General features: G+C 44.2%; 1 protein-coding gene across 1 annotated transcript in view; it reads right to left on the bottom strand.

Annotated features, from left to right (window-relative positions):
• The window catches only part of LOC139268174 (BMP/retinoic acid-inducible neural-specific protein 3-like), a 219815-nt gene that overhangs the window by 53073 nt on the left and 145841 nt on the right, over positions 1-20901 (bottom strand). Inside the window, exon 4 of the mRNA XM_070886225.1 lies at positions 4393-4498. Coding sequence (XP_070742326.1) covers positions 4393-4498 — 106 coding nt within the window. The remainder of the gene's footprint in view (positions 1-4392; positions 4499-20901) is intronic.

A 20901-nucleotide genomic window follows, 5' to 3' on the forward strand; every position in this document is an offset into this window, starting at 1 on the left:
AACCTCAGTTACCCACCTTGTTCCGTAACCTGAATACCCTTACCTAACAAAAATTTATCAATCTCATTTTTGAAATTTTCAATTGATCTAACTGCAACAGCTTTTTGGGGGAGAGAATTCAAGATTTCCACTACTCTTATCTTTCTTCCCATGCCTGTGTAATTCCTGCACCACATGTGTAAGATTAAAGTTCAGCAACTCTCAGTTACCACAAATCTTCAATGTCCCTTGAGGGATCGGAGGACCAGAAGCTAAGGTATCACAGCAAAGACAGGGGAAATAAGTAAGTGGGACCTTGTGCAGGATAGCATATGAGTGGAAGACTTTAGATGAGCTGAATTTTATGGAGGGTGCAGGATGGGAGGCCAGACAGTAGATCATTAGAATAGGCGAGTTTGGAGATGACAAATGAATGGGTGAGGGTTTCAGTGACAGATGGGCTGAGGCAGGAAAGAGGCAGGCGATCTGGAAATAGGCGGTCTTTTGATAGAGTAGATATCGGGTCAGAAACTCAGCTTAGCATCAAATAGGGCACCAAGATTGCAAAACAGTCTGGCTCAGCCTGAGACAATAGCCAAGGAGGGGTATGGAAGCAGTGGTGAGACTATGTTCTTTGTGGTCGAAGATGATGGCTTCAGTCTTCCAATAATTAATTGGAGGAAACTGCGGCTCATTCAAGACTGGATATTGGACATGCAGTCTGATAACACAGAGGCAGTGGACGGGTTCACAGCGGTAGTGGAGAGATAGAGCTGGGTGTCATCAGTGTACATGTGGAAGCTGACCCCATGGCTGCAGATGAAGTTGCCATGCAGATGAGGAAGAGGAGAGGCCAAGGATAGATTCTTGGTAGTCTCTGGAGGTAATGGTGCGGAAGGTAGAAAACCCATTGCTGGAGATGCTCCTGCTATGATTGGTTAGGGTCATCTCACTGAGCAGGACAATGGAAGAGAGCCAAGAAATTTTGATTTTCAACATTTTTTGTTGCATTTTCCTGAATTTAAAAGTGTAATGTAATTATTTTCCTTTACTTCTTTCTCTGGACTTTTGATGTGCTCCCTCTTTTCCATATTCATTTGGATTTTTTTTTGTCTTGCTATTGAAATTCAGATTCTTTTGGCTGAGACATTAATCCAAGGACCTGTCTGCTCTCTCAGGTAGGCAGAAACCTTTCCATGTGTAAGATTTTGTTAAAGTTCGCTTAAAAATTGATCAAATCTTATGCACCAGCATGCCTCGTGAGCCCAACAGGACTTCCTGCTGAACAAATGTAAATTAAAACTGATGAATTTGTAAGCTGTTCTATGATTGAGATATTTCGAAAGCTGTGTCTAGATGGCAGACCTGGACAGAACAAATGGTTGTAGCTGCAGGGGTTAATCACAGATAAAAGAGATAAATGGCCTGCAGATCTTGAAGTCTTGCAGACATGGAGACTCTAATGACGGGACTTACTGATCAACTGTCAAGTTGATTGATAAGGAGAAGAGGAAAAAAAACAACTACAGCCATTATCCCTGCTGAGTACACACTAAAGTAACTGCCCAGTTTTGTGCTGCAAAAAGACACTGAGGAACTGCTGCAGTCAGAGGCAACCAGGTCAGTTGCCAGTTAAAGACCACATCTAATCACCGCTGAACCGACCAAATGTAACTAGTGGGGTACCACAGGGATCAGTGCTTGGACCCCAGCTATTCACAATATATACAAATGATTTGGATGAGGGAACCAAATGTAATATTTCCAAGTTTGCTGACGACACAAAATTAGGTGGAGTTGTGAGGAGGATTCAAAGAAGCTGCAAGGCGATTTAGATAGGTTGAGTGAGTGAGCAAACACATGGCAGGTGCAGTATGATGTGAATAAATGTGAAGTTATCCACTTTGGTAGGAAAAACATAAGGACAAAGTATTATTTAAATGGTGATGGCTTGGGAAGTGTCGATGTACAGAGGGACCTGGGTGTCCTTGTACACCAGTCATTGAAAGCAAACATGCAGGTGCAGCAGACAGTTAGGAAGGCAAATGGTATGTTGGCCTTCATTGCAAGAGGATTTGAGTACAGGAGCAAGGATGTCTTACTACAGTTATACAGGGCCTTGGTGAGACTGCACCTGGAGTATTGTGTGCAGTTTTGGTCTCCTTACCGAAGAAAGGATATACTTGCCATAGAAGAAGTGCAACAAAGGTACACCAAACTGATTCCTGGGATGGCAGGACTGTTGTATGAGGAGAGATTGGGTCGACTAGGCCTGTATTTACTAGAGTTTAGAAGAATGAGAGGGGATCTCATTGAAACGTATAAAATTCTGACTGGGTTGGATAGACTGGATGCGGGGAGGATGTTTCCCCTGGCTGGGAAGTCTAGAACAAGGAGTCACAGTCTCAGGATACAGGATAGGAAATTTAGGACCGAGATGAGGAGAATTTTTTTCACTCAGAGGGTGGTGACCTGTGGAATTCTCTATCACAGAAGGCTGTGGAGGCCAAGTCACTGAATATATTTGAGGGAGATAGATTTCTAGAAACAAAAGGTATCAAGGGGTATGGGGGAAAAGCAGGAATATGGTGTTGAGATAGAGGATCAGCCATGATCATATTGAATGGCGGTGCAGACTCAAAGGGCCGAATGGCCTACTACTGCTCCTATTTTCTATGTTTCTATATTTTCTATGACCACTTGCTGGTGTTAGTACGTGTGAGTTTTGCTTATGATCGCTTGAGCTTTAAGTAAAGGAATAGACCTGCACATGCTTATTGGTAATCCGGTATTACTGTGTGTAACAGTACTATTAGATGCTTACTTGTAATCTCTTGTTGATTTTAAGTATAGAGAACTTATTCTAGAAATCTTTGTTTTAAGTTGTCCATTCCATGAATCCAAACTCTAAACTGTTGGATGGGGCGAGGGGGAATTCACAAGTCTTATACATAGTACTAATTGAAGAAAAGCAGGGGAATTCTCCCAGTGTCCGGGCTAGGACCTATACTAAACAGTGGCAAAACCACAATTACCAGGTAATTTGTCTCATTGCTGTTTGTGGGTTCTTGCTGTACACAGTTGGCTGGCCTGTTTCCCTCTATTACAACAGTGACCGCACTTCTAAATGACTTCATTATCTGTAAAGTGTTTCGTGATATCCTGAGGTTGTGAAAGGCGCAATGTAGATACAAGTTCTTTCTTTCTTCCACACGTGTTCTTCTGCCATCCTGTTCTTTCAATCCCGGAGCAATGAAATGGGACTTCAAGTAGTTAAATTCAAAGACTCAATACAATCCAAATGGATGCATCTGACGTAAAACAAGAATGGATGTAAACTAAAATGCTGTCGGTTGTTTTATGAGAAAAAATGTTATTGAATAAAGTATATTCTATACCATTAGGCTAATCTGTGGTTTGACTGAATTTGCAAGCAAATAACTCAGGAGAATTTATCTGAAGTGTTATGAACATTTTACCACATCTGAAGACCGCATTCAGCATTCATCTTTAGATTAAAACTGTCACTTTTGCTTTGAGCTCTGGAGCGCTCCAGTTTCAATCTGTTTCCTTTTACTGTTTGTGCAATTACATATTTAAATAAACTGCATTCATTTTCTACCACTTGATCTCTCTGGTCTTTCTGTTATAGCATCCAAACATTAAATTAAACCATCTCCAACAGGTATTCCTGAAAGACAAGGATCAGCAATGGGAATGTGCGGAAACTGCAGCAATCACGCTGACACAGATAGGAATAATACAGGGAAACTGGAGCAATCAGACGGACACCGAGAGGAATGATAGGAGGAAACTCGGCAATCACCCGGACGCCGATGGGGATAATCTGAGGAATCTACAGCAATCATGACAACACTAATCAGAGTACTACAAGAAAACTGGAGCATCCATGCTGGCACTGATAGGAATAATACAAGGAAACTCTGACAATCACTGTGGCACAGAGGAGTAATATTAGGAATCTCCAGCAATCACAGTGACACTGATAGGAAAATACAAGGAAACTGGCACAATCACTCCAACACAGAGAGGAATGATACACGAAAACTCCAGCTCACAAGCCTGATGACAATGGGAATAACACGTGTAAGCGGCTATTAAGAATGTATGAGTTTGCTGTAATTGTGCTACAACGATACACAGTGGAAATGCACTGCAGTAATCTTGTAGTTTTAGTATTTTAATACATCTTGTAAATTACTGAATTATTCATGGGAACCCCAGCAGTTACTGCTGATGTTGTAGGAACAGCAACCAGCTTGACACATGAATAATAGAACAAGGCTTCAGCCATTGTACCTAGACTTGAGGGAATAAGAAAAGTAAAACACAATGTACTTCAACACTTAAAGGAGTGAAAGGAGAAATCTGAGAAATCGCACCTGTACTGACCTTGTAAGTGAATTTTGTTCTCAGGACTTTGTACCAGAACTGAACTGACAGAGTCTAGGTTGTCGTAGTTACTGCATCCAAGAGGCCCTGTTCTGGTTTCAGTTACCTGGGCGACAAGAGAAAGAGGAAAAATTGTCATTGAAGGTTTTATAATATTCCATTCATTTGCCCCAATAACTTCTATTTCTATAGTGCCTTTAACGTAGTAAAATATCCCAAAGCGTTTCACAGGATTGTTTTAAGACAAACCAAATACATTTGACACCGATCCACATAAGAAGAAATTACAGCAGATGACCAAACGTTTGGTCAAAAAGGTAGATTTTAAGGAGCGTCTTCAAGGAGGAAAGAGAGGTAGAGAGGTGGAGAGGTTTAGGGAGGGAGTTCCAGAGCTTGGGGCTGAGGCAACTGAAGGCATGGCCACCAATGGTTGAGCGATTATAATCAGGGATGCTGAAGAGGGCAGAATTAGAGGAGCAGATATCTCGGGGGGGGGGGTTGTGAGACTGAAGGAGATTACAGAGATAGGGAAGGGTGAGGCCATGGAGGGATTTGTAAACAAGGATGAGAATTTTGAAATCGAGACGTTGTTTAACTGGAAGCCAATGTAGGTCAACGAGCACAAGGGTGATGGGTGAGTGGGACTTGGTGCGAGTTAGGACACGGGCTGCCGAGTTTTGGATGACCTCAAGTTTATGTAGGTCTTATCTTGAGAATTTCCAATTCCTGTTTGCAAAGTAGAAATGGAGATTATTGTTTTGACAATATATCTTGCCAATTATATTGGTAACCCTTCCAGTTTAAGTTTGGCCTTGAACTTCACAAATCTCTCAATTTGGTTCTTCACTCAGACTAGGCCAAGACGCGCATTATGGAGGTGTGACTTTCTTTATTTATTATTGTGTGTCAGCAATGGCTCAGTAGATAGCAATCTTGCCTCTGAGCCAGAAGTTTGTAGGTTCAAGTCCTGCTCCAGGGACTAGAGCACAAAAATATCCAGGCTGACACTCCAGTGCAGTGCTCAGGGAGCGCTGCACTGTCAGAGATGCTGTCTTTCAGATAAAATGTTAAACCGAGGCCCCATCTGCTCTCTCAAGTGGATGTAAAAGATCCTATGGCACTATTTCGAAGACGAGCGGGGGGAGTTATCTGCGGTGTCCTGGACAATATGTATCCTTCAATCAATATAACAAAAAAGTCGGATTATCTGGTCATTATCGCATTGCTGTTTGTAGGAGTTGCTGTGCACAAATTGGCTGCCGCGTTTTCTACATTACAACAGTGACTACACTCCTTTGGCTGTAAAGCGTTTTGAGATTTCCGGTGATTGCAAAAGTTGCTATATAAATGCAAGTCTTTCTTTTTTTACTAGCAGATAGACTGTGGTGTTGCTCACTGGGCAATTCAGAGGTTGCGTTGCTGCAAGGGGGTGGGTGCAGTGAAGTGCGGAACATGTATCATTAGTGAAAGGATTTTGAAAAGAAAGATTATAAGAGATCTCTCCAGGGACATACAAAGTGTATGTTTTTATTCTAATTGGTTTCTTGAAAAATCAATAATTATATTCTTCTTGTCTGTTGCAGACAATTCAATTAATTTGTTCCCCAAATACCATGAATATATAAATCTGTATATAATAAAGGCAATGAATTCTTAATTCTTATTATCAAAGAATTTTCTTGTGTGTTTCACAGCAAACAGAAGGGTATTTATAAAACTTAAGAGATCAACCAATTTACATCTTTCCATATTTACTGAAATTCTCTGCAAATACTTTGGGCTCAATTTTCCCCAGTTACCTGCGCCGCTTTTTTTGGCCGAACTTAAAACCTACAATTTTCCCCAAAGTTTCTGTGCTGGCGTAACTCAGTTAGTTACGATTTTTTTAGGTTAGTACTCTTTTGCGTCATAGGGGCGTAACCTGATGTCTGCGCCAGTTTTTCACATTTAAGCAAATGTGGCCAACTTACATTATTCCTAGGATGGCGTATGTGACCATTCCCAGAAAACCTTCTGGGCACTTAAGAAAAACCAGTGCACATTAAAAAATCGCTGCAGGAAAATGCCATTGTTTTTATGCAAAGTTTTGGAGGGAGTCAAAAGACACTAATTACGTATCATGAAGCTTAATGTTTTCAATGTCAAAAGGGAGAAAATGGAAGTCTAATGCAATTCTTGAATTTTTGATTTTTTTCCAACCATCACGCCACCACCGAACGTCTCCTCACCGGGCTCAAGGGTCGGAGCGTCGGCCATCAGAATCTCTCCCTTGCCCGGACACAGGGGCTCGGGGCTCGGTTTCAAAAGAGACCCGGGGGCGGGGGGGGGTGAGGTGGGGTGAAACTGAACTGAAGGGTTGAGAACCCTTAGTTTATACAGCAGCTTCAAAAGAAGCGCGTGAGGGTGGCGGGGGGGGGGGGGGGGGGGGGGAGATGGACGACGCAAAGCCCCTGTGACCAGGCGAGGGAGAGATTTTGCCGGCCGACACTCCGACCCTCGAGCCCGGTGACGAAATGTTCAGTGGTGGGGTGGTACTTTGAAAAACATCAAAAATTAAACAATTGCATTAGACTTTGTTTCTTTATTGAATGCCTAGCTTCCCGTTCTAAGCAAGCCTATTGCGCATGTGCAGACCAGGGTGTGGGCCATACTAGGGCATCCACCTTGGAGAGAGAGAGGAAAGGTGTGAGAGCTTTGTCTTGCTGTTTTGAGGTTCTTGCAAAGATACAATTAAATTATGTGGGCAATATTGACAATGCCATACCTCGTGCAGGCCTTCTGCATGATTGTGCTGCGAAGGAGACAATTGATTAGACATCACCACATGAGGAACCTTAGAGCATGTAGGATGATGGGCAGGAGGCCTTACCCACATCAGGTATATCATGACAGGTGCTCAGACCTGCACCTGTGTGAGAAGGCTGAGTTTCCACAAAGAAGTTGTAACCGAGCTCTGTGAGTTAATAAAAGCAGACCTGCACCCTAGAAGCATCAGGAGAACTGCTTTGTCAGTTGAAGTGAACGTTACAGCTGCACTTTCATTTTATGCATCTGGATCATTCCAGGCCACAACTGGGGATGTGTATGCCATTTCTCAACATGCAACACATATCTGCATACGGTAGGTGACTGCTGCACTACATGCCCAGAGGAATGAAAACATAAAGACCCCCATGACCGCCCAAGCAATCCATGACAGGGCTGTGGGCTTCTCCAGGATTGCTGGTTTCCCAAAGGTACAGGGCTGCATTGATTGTACCCACATCACCTTGCAAATATGTTTGGAGGATTCCGAGATGTACAGGAACAGAAAAGGTTTCCACTCCATGAATGTGATGACATGCATCACATCCTGACAGTTGATGCGAGATACCCTGGGAGCACCCATGATGCATTGATCCTACGTGAGAGTGCTATATCAGCCATGTTTCAGCAGCAGCCAGAAGGGGGGAGCTGGCTGCTGGGAGACAAAGGGTATGGCCTCGCCACCTAGCTCATGATGCCCCTACGTGTAACCCAGATAGAAGCTGACTGGGAATACAAATTTCGCACATTACGATGCGTGGCATAATAGAGAGGACTATTGGCATGTTGAAGCAGCGTTTCCAATGCCTGGACCATTCCAGAAGCTACTTGCAATACTGCCCTGAGATTGTCGGTCAGTTCACTGTTGTGCTGCATGCTGCATAACTTAGCCATCATGAGGCAGCAGCAGCTGGTAGTGGAAGTCCCACCTGAGGTGAGAGTGGCTGATGTTGAGGAGCAAGATGCAGATGACGAGGAGGAGGAGAACGAGGAAGCCATGCAACTACCTGAACCCGGAGCACGACGGTGGAGGAGCGCGGGCTGTTGTGCCCCTTTAATGATTGCTCGAACCTTGCGCCAGCAGCTCATCCTTGAAAGCTTTGCCACCTGCAGGCTCAGTGGCCACTATTCCAAATGGACCATGTTTACTGTTTGGACCTGTTCTGTCATGTTGTGTTGTGTTAATGGAACAAATAATGGAAATGATTCTGCTTTAGTTTAAAAAAGCTCTGTTAATAATTTAAAATAGATTTTATTCAAAAGTTTAACACTTGTTTGTACTTATCTTAACTTTAATAAAAATATTCTTGCATTAAACTTTAACGTTTTCAGTTAAGATCACTTACAAACTTTAAGATCACTTAAAAACTTTAAGATCACTGACAAACTTTTAAATTTGTAAATTTACATCACTTACAAAAAAATTTTAAATTGAGAATAGTTACAACAGAAACAACAATAATAACAACAACAACAGCAGCAGCAGCAGCAAAGAAAGGCTGCATCCATCTCTCCTCCACCTTATTCTAAGACTGCCCACTGCGCTTGGTCTTGTTGACTCCACCCCTGCCCGCAGGTGGTGGCACAGCGTTTCTCGGGTTGGTACCAAGCTTATTCTTTCGAGCATCTCAGGTAATGCGCACTTCTTGATGCGGGGGGGGGGTGTGGGGCACAGGCGGTAATGTGCAAGACCCAGCTTGGGCCTCTTCAGAGGCTGATCTAGGGAATGGAGTGGGAGTGTCAGTTGATTCTGTCAATGGCGCGTGGTCTGGACATGTTCCCTTATTGTAGCAGCTACTTGCGACATACCCTACCTCATGTGCACCGACATTGTATCAGCTACCTGTGACATTCCCTCCCTCGTGTTCATCGACAGTGTATCAGCTACCTGTGACATTCTTTCCCTCATGTTCACCGATATTATATCAACTACCTGCAACATTCCCTCCTGCGTGTGCCCCGACAGTGTTCCCATTTCTCATGAGAGTATTGTTACTTCTCCCGACAGTCCCGATACCTCATCACCCACCCCACTGATGGTGTCCAGGAGTGATTGCGTAATGTCAATGCTCTCCACATTCGTTGCCATCATCTGAACCACATCTGTTAAATCCTGCACCTCAGGAGAGCGCTGTTGAGCTCTCCTTCCCCTCCTCACCCTGGGTGTGACTCGCTGCATCCCACTGGGACCCACAGCCTCGGACAGTGGAGCCCTGGGTGTGCCTCGCTGCACCCCACTGGAATCCGCAGCCTCGGAATGTGTGAAACCATGGAATGTTCCAACACTTACACCACTCAGGAAAGGGGATGGCACCTCAATGGGCGGCACCAGCACCTCCTATAGAGTGAGTACAACAGTGGGGGCTTCATCCTCCTCCTTTCCCTCCCTCTCCCACTCCCCCTCACCCCCATGCTCTTGGTCTGGAAGGTGGGATTGGAAGATGTTCTCCTCTTCAGGCTCGACCACATCTGAATCTTCTGCATCTTCAGCCTCGTCAGGGTTGGCCTCAAGTTCTGCAAAATATAACAGAACAGACAAATGGTTAGCAGCAGAGGAGGGGGCAGAATGGCATGTGTAGGCTCACACAGCGCAGGCAGCAGGCTCATTTGAAGGACCACGATGAATGATAGCACATTGCATCAACCGAAGCGTAGCTGACAGAGACATCCCCAGGAACCGAAGCATGGCTAACCTGCACAGTACTTGACTTTTAGCAAAGCCAGACTGTGGAATTTGTAGGACTTACCGTCTCCCTCGAATGTGGGCCCAGCTTGTGCAGTGGTGGTTGCTGTTCTCCAGGTAGGACCCATCAAAGCAGCGACCCTATCTTCCAAGTGTGTCAGTGGGTGCAGATTTGCCGGGGCCTCCTCCTGGTCGAGTTCTTTCCCTTTTGTTGTGGGCCATCTTCCACTGAAAAGTTGAAAATATAACTTTTTAGAGAGGGTGTCTTTCAGCAGGGTGGGACATACAGATGGTTTTATTTACAATTGCAATTCCATTGAATAAATGAAAATATTACTTACACGAACTACTTGACCAAGGTCCTGCCACTTCTTTTTGCACTGGCCTCCTGACCTCAGGGTGGTCACTAGTGCACAGTATTCTTCTGCAAGTTGGTTCCAGCGTTTCTTCATTTCTTTTGGTGGAACTTTTATGTGACCTCTGCTGGTGTCCAGCTCGTGCCATCTGGCCTCAATAACCAGTACCTCCACTTCGTCCTGTGAGAAATTCTTGGTCCTTGAGCCACGTTGCATATTGCAGCTCTGATTTTTTCCACTGAGAATTCAAGTTCTCACATAGTTCTTGCACACAACTGGCTCTTTAAAAATAGCCGAATGCAGACCGGGAGGTGTACTGGGCATGTGCGCCCATAGCAGTCACGTAAAAAACATGATTTTGTTTCCGCGCATTCGCAGAAGCGGGTGGGAGGGGAGGCGCAACCTTTTCTCAGCGCAGACATTAGGCTCCACCTCCCTAAAGGACAGGCTGCACGGCGCCAAGTAAACAAATTAGAATGGAAAAACATTCATGTTATTTGGAGTAGTCGGGGCCAAAGAAAAGAGGTGTACCTCTTGAAATATGCCAAAAAACGGCATTGGGGAAAATTGAGCCCTTTGTGTTACCAAACAAAAAATAAATAATTGAATTTCAGGACTTTTATTCAGAACTGTCCTCCAAACTGCAATAGCGACCAAAGGTCTTCCAGAACTTTCTACTTTTTATTTGAATAATGTTGTTTATCAGTTCAAAATTAACTTAAATATAAAGGGATATCGCTCGTGTTCGTAACAAAATAGATGAGTTGAGGGCACAAATCGATACAAATGGGTATGATCTGATAGCCATTACTGAGACGTGGTTGCAAGGTGACCAAGGCTGGGAACTAAATATTCATGGGGTATTTGACAATTCAGAAGGACAGACAGAAAGAAAAAGGAGGAGGGGTAGCAATGTTAATAAAGGATGAGATCAGTGTGTTAGTGAGAAATAGTATTGGCTCAGAAGATCAAGATGTTGAATCAGTTTGGGTGGAGATAAAGAATAATAAGGGAAAAAGGTCACTGGTGGGCATAGTCAATGGTCCCCCTAACAGTAGCTACACTGTAGGATGGAGTGTAAATCAAGAAATTTGTAAAAAAAAAGGAACGGCAATAATCATGGGCAATGTTAAGCTACATATTGATTGGACAAACCAAATTGGCCAGGGTAGCCTTGAGGAAGAGTTCATGGAGTGTATCCGGTATAGTTTTCTTGAACAGTACATTGTGGAAACAACCAGGGAGCAGGTTATCTTAGATCTGGTACTGCGTAATGAGACAGGATTACTCAATGATCTTTTGTAACGGATCCTTTAGGAATGGGTGACCATAACGTGATTCAATTTCAAATTCAGTTGGAGGGTGAGAAAGTTGGATCTCAAACCAGTGTCCTCAGCTTAAATAAAGGAGATTACAAAGGTATGAAGGCAGAGTGGCTAAAGTGGACTGGGACAATACATTAAAGTGTGGGACGGTTGATGAGCAGTGGCAGACATTTAAGGAGATATTTCATAACTCACAACAAAAATATATCCCAATGAGAAGGAAAGACTGTAAGAGAAGGAATAACTATCCATGGCTAACTAATGAAATAAGGGATGGTATCAAATTGAAAATAAGAGCATACAATGTGGCCAAGACTAGTGAGAGACCAGAGGATAGCACAAAATATAAAAACAGATAGCAAGATTTTCTATAGGTACGTAAACAGGAAATGAGTGGCTAAAGTAAATGTTGGTCCCCAAGAGGATGAGACTGTGGAATTAATAATGTGGAACAGAGAAATGGCAGAGACATTGAACAAATATTTTGTATCAGTCTTCAAGGTAGAAGACACTAAAAACAATCCAATAGTGGATAATCAAGGGTCTATAGGGAGGAAAGATCTTAATACAATCACTATCACTAAAAAAGTAGTACTCGGTAAAATAATGGGACGAAAGGCGGACAAGTCCCCTGGATCTGATGGCTTACATCCTAGGGTCTTAAAAGAAGTGGCTGCAGAGATAGTGGATGCCTTGGTTATAATCTACCAACATTTCCTGGATTCTGGGGAGGTCCCAGCGGATTGGAAAACCGCAAATTTAACGCCCCTATTTAAGAAAAGGAGGCAGACAGAAAGCAGGAAACATTTAGCCTAACATCTCTCGTTGGGAAAATGCTGGAGTCCATTATTAAGGCAGAAGTAGCAGGACATTTGGAAAAGTATAATTCAATCAAGCAGAGTCAGTATAGTTTTATGAAAGGGAAATCATGTTTGATAAATTTTCTGGAGTTCTTTGTGGATGAAACGAGTCGGGTGGATAAGGGGAAACCAGTGGATGTTGTGTATTTGGATTTCAGAAGGCATTCGATAAGGTGCCACATAAAAGGTTACTGCACAAGATAAAAGTTCACGGGGTTGGGGGAAATATATTAGCATGGTTAGAGGATTGGCTAACTAACAGAAACCAGAGAGTCGGGATAAATGGGTACACAGTAACTAGTGGGGTGCCGCAGGGATTGGTGCTGGGTCCTCAACTATTTACAATCTATATTAATGACTTGGATGAAGGGACCGAGTGTAATGTAGCCAAGTTTGCTGATGATACAAAGATGGGTGGGAATTTGGCAGATGGAGTATAATGTGGGAAAATGTGTGGTTATCCACTTTGGCTGAAAAAAATAGAAAAGCAAATTATAATTTAAATGGAGAAACATTGCAAAGTGCTGCAGTACAGAGGGACCTGGGGGGTCCTTGTGCTTGAAACACAAAAATGAGTATGCAGGTACAGCAAGTACTCAGGAAGGCAAATGAAATATTGGCCTTTATTGCAAGGGGGATAGAGTATAAAAGCAGAGAAGTCCTGCTACAACTGTACAAGGTATTGGTGAGGCCACACCTAGAGTCCTGTGTACAGTTTTGGTCTCCGTATTAAAAGAAGGATATACTTGCATTGGAGGTTGTTCAGAGAAGGTTCACTAGGTTGACTTATGAAGATAGATTGATTAGGTTGGGCTGATACTCAGTGGAATTCAGAAGAATGAGAGGTGATCTTATCGAAACCTATAAAATAAGGGGGCTCGAGAAGGTGGATTCAGAAAGGATATTTCCACTCACTGGGGAAACTAAAACTCAGGGGCATATTCTTAGAATAAGGGGCCGCTCATTTAAAACTGTGATGAGGAGGAACTGCCTGTCTCAAAGGGTTGTAAATCTATGGAATTCTCTGCCTCAGAGAGTGTGGAGGCCGGGTCATTGAATATACATAAGGCGGAGATGGACAGATTTTTGAGCGACAAGGGAATAAACAGTTATGGAGAACGGGCAGGGAAGTGGAGCTAAGTTCATAACCAGATCAGTCATGATCTTATTAAAAGGCGGAGCAGGCTCGAGGGGCCAAATGACCTATTCCTGCTCCTAATTCTTATGTTTTTATTTTCTTATCTGACCATTTAAAATGCAGTACAAAAATATATCACTTCTATTGGAGTTTACTTTCGGGTTATCTTCTTCGCTACAACTGTGTTCAGCTCTCTTACTATAGCTATATAATTGGTTGACCAATTGAACCCAGGAGGTAGTGGTACAGGCATTGGCATCCATCTGGGCAAATGTTACCTGGTGGGATCCCAGAGGGGTCTGTTTTGGGGCCACTTTTGTTTAATGGCCTAGAAATCCCGGCCTCCCCAGGTCCGTACGGTGTGTGTAATGACCCGGGCAGGCATCGCAAAAGTGCACAATGCGCATGCACGAACCAGTTTTTCGGATCTGTCAAGCTCTGGCTTGACAGATCCTCCGTATCCCCACAGCCAGGACATTCGCACGGGAAAGCTTGTGGTATTTACCCATCTCTTGCCCAGCAAATGTCCCGAAAACTCTTGTCTGCAGTAAAAGCAGGCGCATAAGAGGTGCATACAGACGTAAGAGTTTTAAAATATACATAAGCATAGTAAAATAAAATTTTAAAAACACATTTTAATGGTAAAACCCCTGCCCAGTAAGGTAAGTTTATTTTAAACCATAATTATAAAACTAAAAAAAAGAATCCGACGAATATATATTTTTTTATAAGACATTTATTAACTTTAATTTAAATTAATCTTAAATATGTGTTTTTTTAAATTTGTGTTTGGGTGTTTGGGGAGGGGGATTTCTCAATCATAATAATGAGAACTTCTACTTACGGAGTTCCCATTATAATGTACCTGGATTGGCTGCCCAGTGCCATGTGACTCCAGCTCCAGTATACGGATGTCCCGACGTGCACACGCTCCGATGCCCAGGGAGAGGAGGCCTCAGGACCGGGATCACTGGTGGGCACAGCAGGATAAGGTAGGTGTGGATCTTTTTTATCTTTTTCTGTCGAGCACTCACGGGAACCAGAGGACCGGGATTTCTAAGCCACTATCTTTATAAATAAGGAAGTTATGATGAACCTTTATAAAACACTGGTCCGGCTTCAATTCTGGGCACCCGCACTTAAGGAAGGATGTGAAACGATTTACAAGAATGATTCCAGGGATGAGGGACTTCAGTTACGTGTACAGACTGGAAAAGCTGGGGTTGTTCTCCTTAGAGCCGAAAAGCTTGAGAGGAGATTTGATAGAGGTGTTCAAATTCATGAGGGGTCTAGACAGACTAGGTAGAGAGAAACTGTTCCCATTGTTTAAAAAGTCAAGAACCAGAGGACACAGATTTCAGGTGATTGGCTGAAGAACCAAAGACGACATGAGCAATTGTTCTTTACACAGCGAGTGGTTATGTTTTGGAATGCACTGCGTGAAAGGGAGACAGATTCAATCGTGGCTTTCAAAAAGGAATTGGATAAGTGCCTGTAGGAAAAAGATTTGCAGTGCTACAGAGAAAGCGCGAGGGAGTGGGACTAGCTGAAGTGCTCTTACAGAGAGCTGGCACGGGCTCGATGGGCCGAATGGCCTCCTTCTGTGCTGTAACCATTCTATGATTATATTAAATGAACTGGTACTAGTAGTAACAAACGCACTAGCTAAATTTGCATTTGCTACATGGCTATTGAAGGTGGGAGACTCCAAAGATGAACAGGATAAGCTACAGGATGATTTGAATATACCTGGGAGCTGGACAGACAGGTGGCAGATGAAATTCAATGCAGAGAAATGCAAAGTGCTTTGCATATAGATTTTTTAAAAGCCAGGAAGGGATTATTTCTTAAATAGAAAGAAAATAATGTGCATGGAAAATGAAAGCGATCTGGGGGTCCTGATTTGACAATTAAGTAACGATGTTTCAACAACGCTCGGTGTCACTGGATAAAGAAAGTCAGGTGTTGGGATGTAATAAAAGGTCATTATTGAGTCGCAATAGTGGGGCAATCCTGCCACTTTATAAATCATTGATGCCATCACACTTAGAATACTGGCTACGGCTCTGGGAGCCACTACAAAAAGAATATTACAGCTATTGAAAGGATACAGAAGAGAGCAGCCAGATAAATTGAGGGAATTGAGGAGCAAATATGTAAATTGGGCATGTATTCAGTGGAAAGAAGGATGAGAGGTGATATGACTTCTATTTATAGTATTCTAAAGGGATTAATGTGGACCATAACAAGCTATTACACGTTGTCCAGTGGAGTAGAACCAAAGGACACGACCTGCACTTGAAGGGGGTTAAGTTCAAAACTGACATGTGGAATTATTATTTCAGTGAGCGAGTAGTCAAATTATTGGAACAGACGCCCTAGGGAGATGGTGGAAGCAGTGAGTAATGAATTAGTCAGATGCAAATTAGATACTTTTCTTTCAGAAAATTACATTTTGGAATACAGTATAAGGGCAACTTGAGACATGATATGTGGTAAGTGTAGCATTGTTGGTGTCTGTAGAGCTATTCTGCACCCACCCATCTCTCCATGTAATAGCCTTCCCCCACCCATCTCTCTATCCAACAGCATGCCCCCACCCATCTCTCCATTTAACAACCTGCCCCCACCCATCTCTCCATCCAACGACCTGCCCCACCCATCTCTCCATTTAACAACCTGTCCCCACCCATCACTCCATTTAACAACCTGCCCCCACCCATCTCTCCATCCAACAACCTGCCCCACCCATCTCTCCACCCAACAACCTGCCCTCACCCATCTCTCCATCCAACAACCTGCCCCCACCCATCTCTCCACCCAACAACCTGCCCCCACCCATCTCTCCACCCAACAACCTGCCCCCACCCATCTCTCCATCCAACAACCTGCCCCCACCCATCTCTCCATCCAACAACCTGCCCCCACCCATCTCTCCATCCAACGACCTGCCCCACCCATGTCTCCATCCAACAACCTGCCCCCACCCATCTCTCAATCCAACAACCTGCCCCACTCATCTCTCCATCCAACAATTTACCCCACCCATCTCTCCACCCAACAACTTGCCCCCACCCATCTCTCCATCTAGCAACCTGCCCCCACCCATCTCTCCACCCAACAACCTGCCCCACTCATCTCTCCATCTAACAACCTGCTCCCACCCATCTCTCCATCCAAAAATCTGCCCCCACCCATCTCTCCATCCAACAACCTGCCCCACCCATCTCTCCATTTAACAACCTGCCCCACCCATCTCTCCATCCAACAACCTGCCCCACCCATCTCTCCATTCAACAACCTGCCCCACCCATCTCTCCATCCAACAACCTGCACCCACCCATCTCTCCATCTAACAACCTGCCCCACCCATCTTTCCACCCATCTCTCCCCCCAACAACCTGCCCCCACCCATCTCTCTATCCAACAACCTACCCCCACCTATCTCTCCATCTAACAACCTGCACCCACCCATCTCTCCATCTAACAACCTGCCCCACCTATCTCTCCACCCATCTCTCCACCCAACAACCTGCCCCACCCATCTCTCCACCCAACAACCTGCCCCCACCCATCTCTCCATTCAACAACCTGCCCCCACCCATCTCTCCATCCAACAACCTGCCCCCACCCATCTCTCCACCCAACAACCTGCCCCCACCCATCTCTCCATTCAACAACCTGCCCCCACCCATCTCTCCATCCAACAAACTGCCCCCACCCATCTCTCCATCCAACAACCTGCCCTCACCCATCTCTCCATCCAACAAACTGCCCCCACCCATCTCTCCATCCAACAACCTGCCCCCACCCATCTCTCCATTCAACAATTTGCCCCACCAATCTCTCCATTCAACAACCTGCCTCCACCCATCTCTCCACCCAACAACCTGCCCCCAACCATCTCTCCACCCAACAACCTGCCCCACCCATCTCTCCACCCAACATCTTGCCCCCACCCATCTCTCCATTCAACAACCTGCCTCCACCCATCTCTCCACCCAACATCCTGCCCCCACCCATCTCTCCATTCAACAACCTGCCCCCACCCATCTCTCCATCCAAAAAACCTGCCCCACCCATCTCTCCAACGAACAGTGTTCTTTTATTAAACTATCATTGTTTTAAAATAACAGTTGATGAGCTATATTCCATCATTTGACTCAGTCAGCGACTTTGAACAACTGGGACCCAAAAGTCACGTTATTGCTTTATAAAAAAGAAAATACAAAGTTATTTTTAATGGTGCACATTACTTTATAAACCACAGCTTCTCAAACATGGCACTTAATCCATCCATGTAAGTCCCTGAAGAGAACAGTTCTTTAAGCAATTCCCCTTGCACTGCTTGTTCAGCAATGTTTTGCTGAGGTTGATAAGGATATCATCAATTTCCATCAGTCACTTTAACTGCATCATACAGGAGCCAGCAACAAAAGGCACAATTCTATTTATCAAAATTCAGAGGCTGGAATGAACTCCCAATGGTCTAGAAAAATCACACTTCATCACATATCATTTGTCAAACAAATGCAGTTGCTAAGTGAGGAAATACCGTCGTGTTTGTGTTCTTCGAAGCAAGTTTTCAGTGAATAAACATGCAAACTATTTGAGGGAGGATGCATATGAATTACTTTAGGTGTGGAACTCAGTTCGTCAATCATTCCTAGCAGATAAGCTGACACCTTTCCTGTGTCGGCATTTTTCTTTTCTTTTGATTAGTGAATACAGAAAACAAAATAGATGCCAGGATACAAAACCAGCGCATAGAAAGACAGCCTACCAAAGCGGAAAACATTCAAGGTCATGAGCATAATCTCGACTAAACCTTCTTAACCTCATGGTTAAATATTGTGGCCAGGTGTTCCCGCCCAATTGTACTGTTTTTTGGCGCAATTCCCCAGATATCGGCGCAACTGGAACAAGTGATCATGGAATTTTAAGTGCAAATTGCTTCCAGCACAACTTGAGTTTCTACAATCTTTTGCACTGGTTTTAAGAAGCAGACCCCGCCCTCAAAACTGGCCGTGCCCCCAAGGTGAATTAATCACCATTGGGAGTTTCCACTAACTGCGCTTGTTTGCGGGACTTCAGGGAGGCTTTAAAAGTTAAGCTGGAACTTTTGGGTGCAAGGATACTAATAGGTACTTTTTTAAATGTTTAAATTTTGTTTTTAATTTACTAAGGAACTGACTACTGTACCCCAATCAAACTGGAAAGTAGTTTTGTATATTCTTTAAGTCATTTTCAGTCATTTAATATCGGGTTACTCACAAGTGGTGGAATGACTTTGTTTATTTGTGATAAACCCATTTTCACCTGTATTAAAGAAAAAAAGACTTGCATTTATACAGCGCCTTTCACGACCACAGACATCCCAAAACGCTTTACAGCCAGTGAAGTACTTTTGGAGTGTAGTCACTGTTGTAATGTAGGAAACGTGGCGGCCAATTTGCACACAGCAAGCTCCCACAAACAACAATGTGATAATGACCAGATAATCTGTTTTAGTGATGCTGATTTAGGGATAAATATTGTCTAGGACACCAGGGATGACTGCCCTGCTCTTCTTCGAAATAGTGCCTCCTGAGAGAGCAGTCATGGCCTCGGTTTAACATCTCACTCGAAAGGCAGCACCTCCAGCAGTGCAGCGCTCCCTCAGTACTGCTCTGAAATATCAGGTAGATTTTTGTGCTCAAGTCCCTGGAGTGGTACTTGAATCCACAACCTTCTGACTCAGGGGCAAGAGTGCTACCCACTGAGCCACCATTGACACGATTAATAAAACTTTACCAAGTTACAACAACAGCAAAAACAACAACAACTTATATTTATATAGTGCCTTTAATGTAGTGAAGCATTCCAAGACACTTCAATGGAGTATTATTAGACAATAAATTTGAACCCAAGCAGCATAAGTGGAAATTAGGGTAAGTGACCAAAAGCTTGGTCAAAGAGGTAAGTTTTAAGGAACGCCTTGAGGGAGGAAAGAGAGGTAGATTACGGAATATATCAAAGAATACGTTTAAAGCAATAATTTTTTTTAATTACGTATTAAGATGTTGCCGATTTGTGCTGGTTCATGCAGATTTTACGTTGGCTGATAAGCAAATGAGCTTAAATGGAAACTCAGCGGAAAAAACACTTTCAAACTTTTAGGCGCAATTTGTGCCAGTTGCGCCCAAAGCTGAAACTCTATCCCTGTGTAACAATGTTGCTTCCAAAGCCTAGGAATTACTATTGGTGATATTAGCCAACAATCACATCTGAATAACATTCTTTCGTCCACTATTTTAGTATAGTTGTCACAAAATCACCTGCTCAAATCACGAGCAATACTTTTTCGGCATATATTTCTACCGCAAGATAGCTTAATCTATTGTGAACTAGCATTGGCAGTCTGGTCCGTGTCAGCCACCTTAGGGAAGACATAATAAGCATTCTATTGATCCCTTTGGTAGTACAGGTGGGAGACCTGAGCACAAAAGCAGTGATTGCACTTCAAAATTAACACAATGATAAGGTATGATATAAATGCAAGGGTTTTCTTTCTTTTTTGCCACAACAGACATTGCACCTGATCACCCTGGGTCAGATCTACCCCACAACAGACATTGCACCTGATCACCCTGGGTCAGATCTACCCCACAACAGACACTGCACCACCCCAGCACTGGATCCGATCTACCCCACAACAGACACTGCACCACCCCAGCACTGGATCCGATCTACCCCACAACAGACACTGCACCACCCCATCACTGGATCCGATCTACCCCACAACAGACACTGCACCACCCCAGCATTGGATCCGATCTACCCCACAACAGACACTGCACCACCCCAGCACTGGATCCGATCTACCCCACAACAGACATTGCACCACCCCATCACTGGATCCGATCTACCCCACAACAGACACTGCACCACCCCAGCACTGGATCCGATCTACCCCACAACAGACACTGCACCACCCCATCACTGGATCCGATCTACCCCATAACAGACACTGCACCACCCCATCACTGGATCCGATCTACCCCACAACAGACACTGCACCACCCCAGCACTGGATCCGATCCACCCCACAACAGACAATGCACCACCCGATCACCCTGGGTCCGATCTACCCCACAACAGACACTGCACCACCCCAGCACTGGATCCGATCCACCCCACAACAGACAATGCACCACCCGATCACCCTGGGTCAGATCTACCCCACAACAGACATTGCACCTGATCACCCTGGGTCAGATCTACCCCACAACAGACACTGCACCACCCCAGCACTGGATCCGATCTACCCCACAACAGACACTGCACCACCCCAGCACTGGAT

Source organism: Pristiophorus japonicus, chromosome 8 (genome assembly GCF_044704955.1).
Source record: "Pristiophorus japonicus isolate sPriJap1 chromosome 8, sPriJap1.hap1, whole genome shotgun sequence".
Lineage (NCBI taxonomy): Eukaryota > Metazoa > Chordata > Chondrichthyes > Pristiophoridae > Pristiophorus > Pristiophorus japonicus.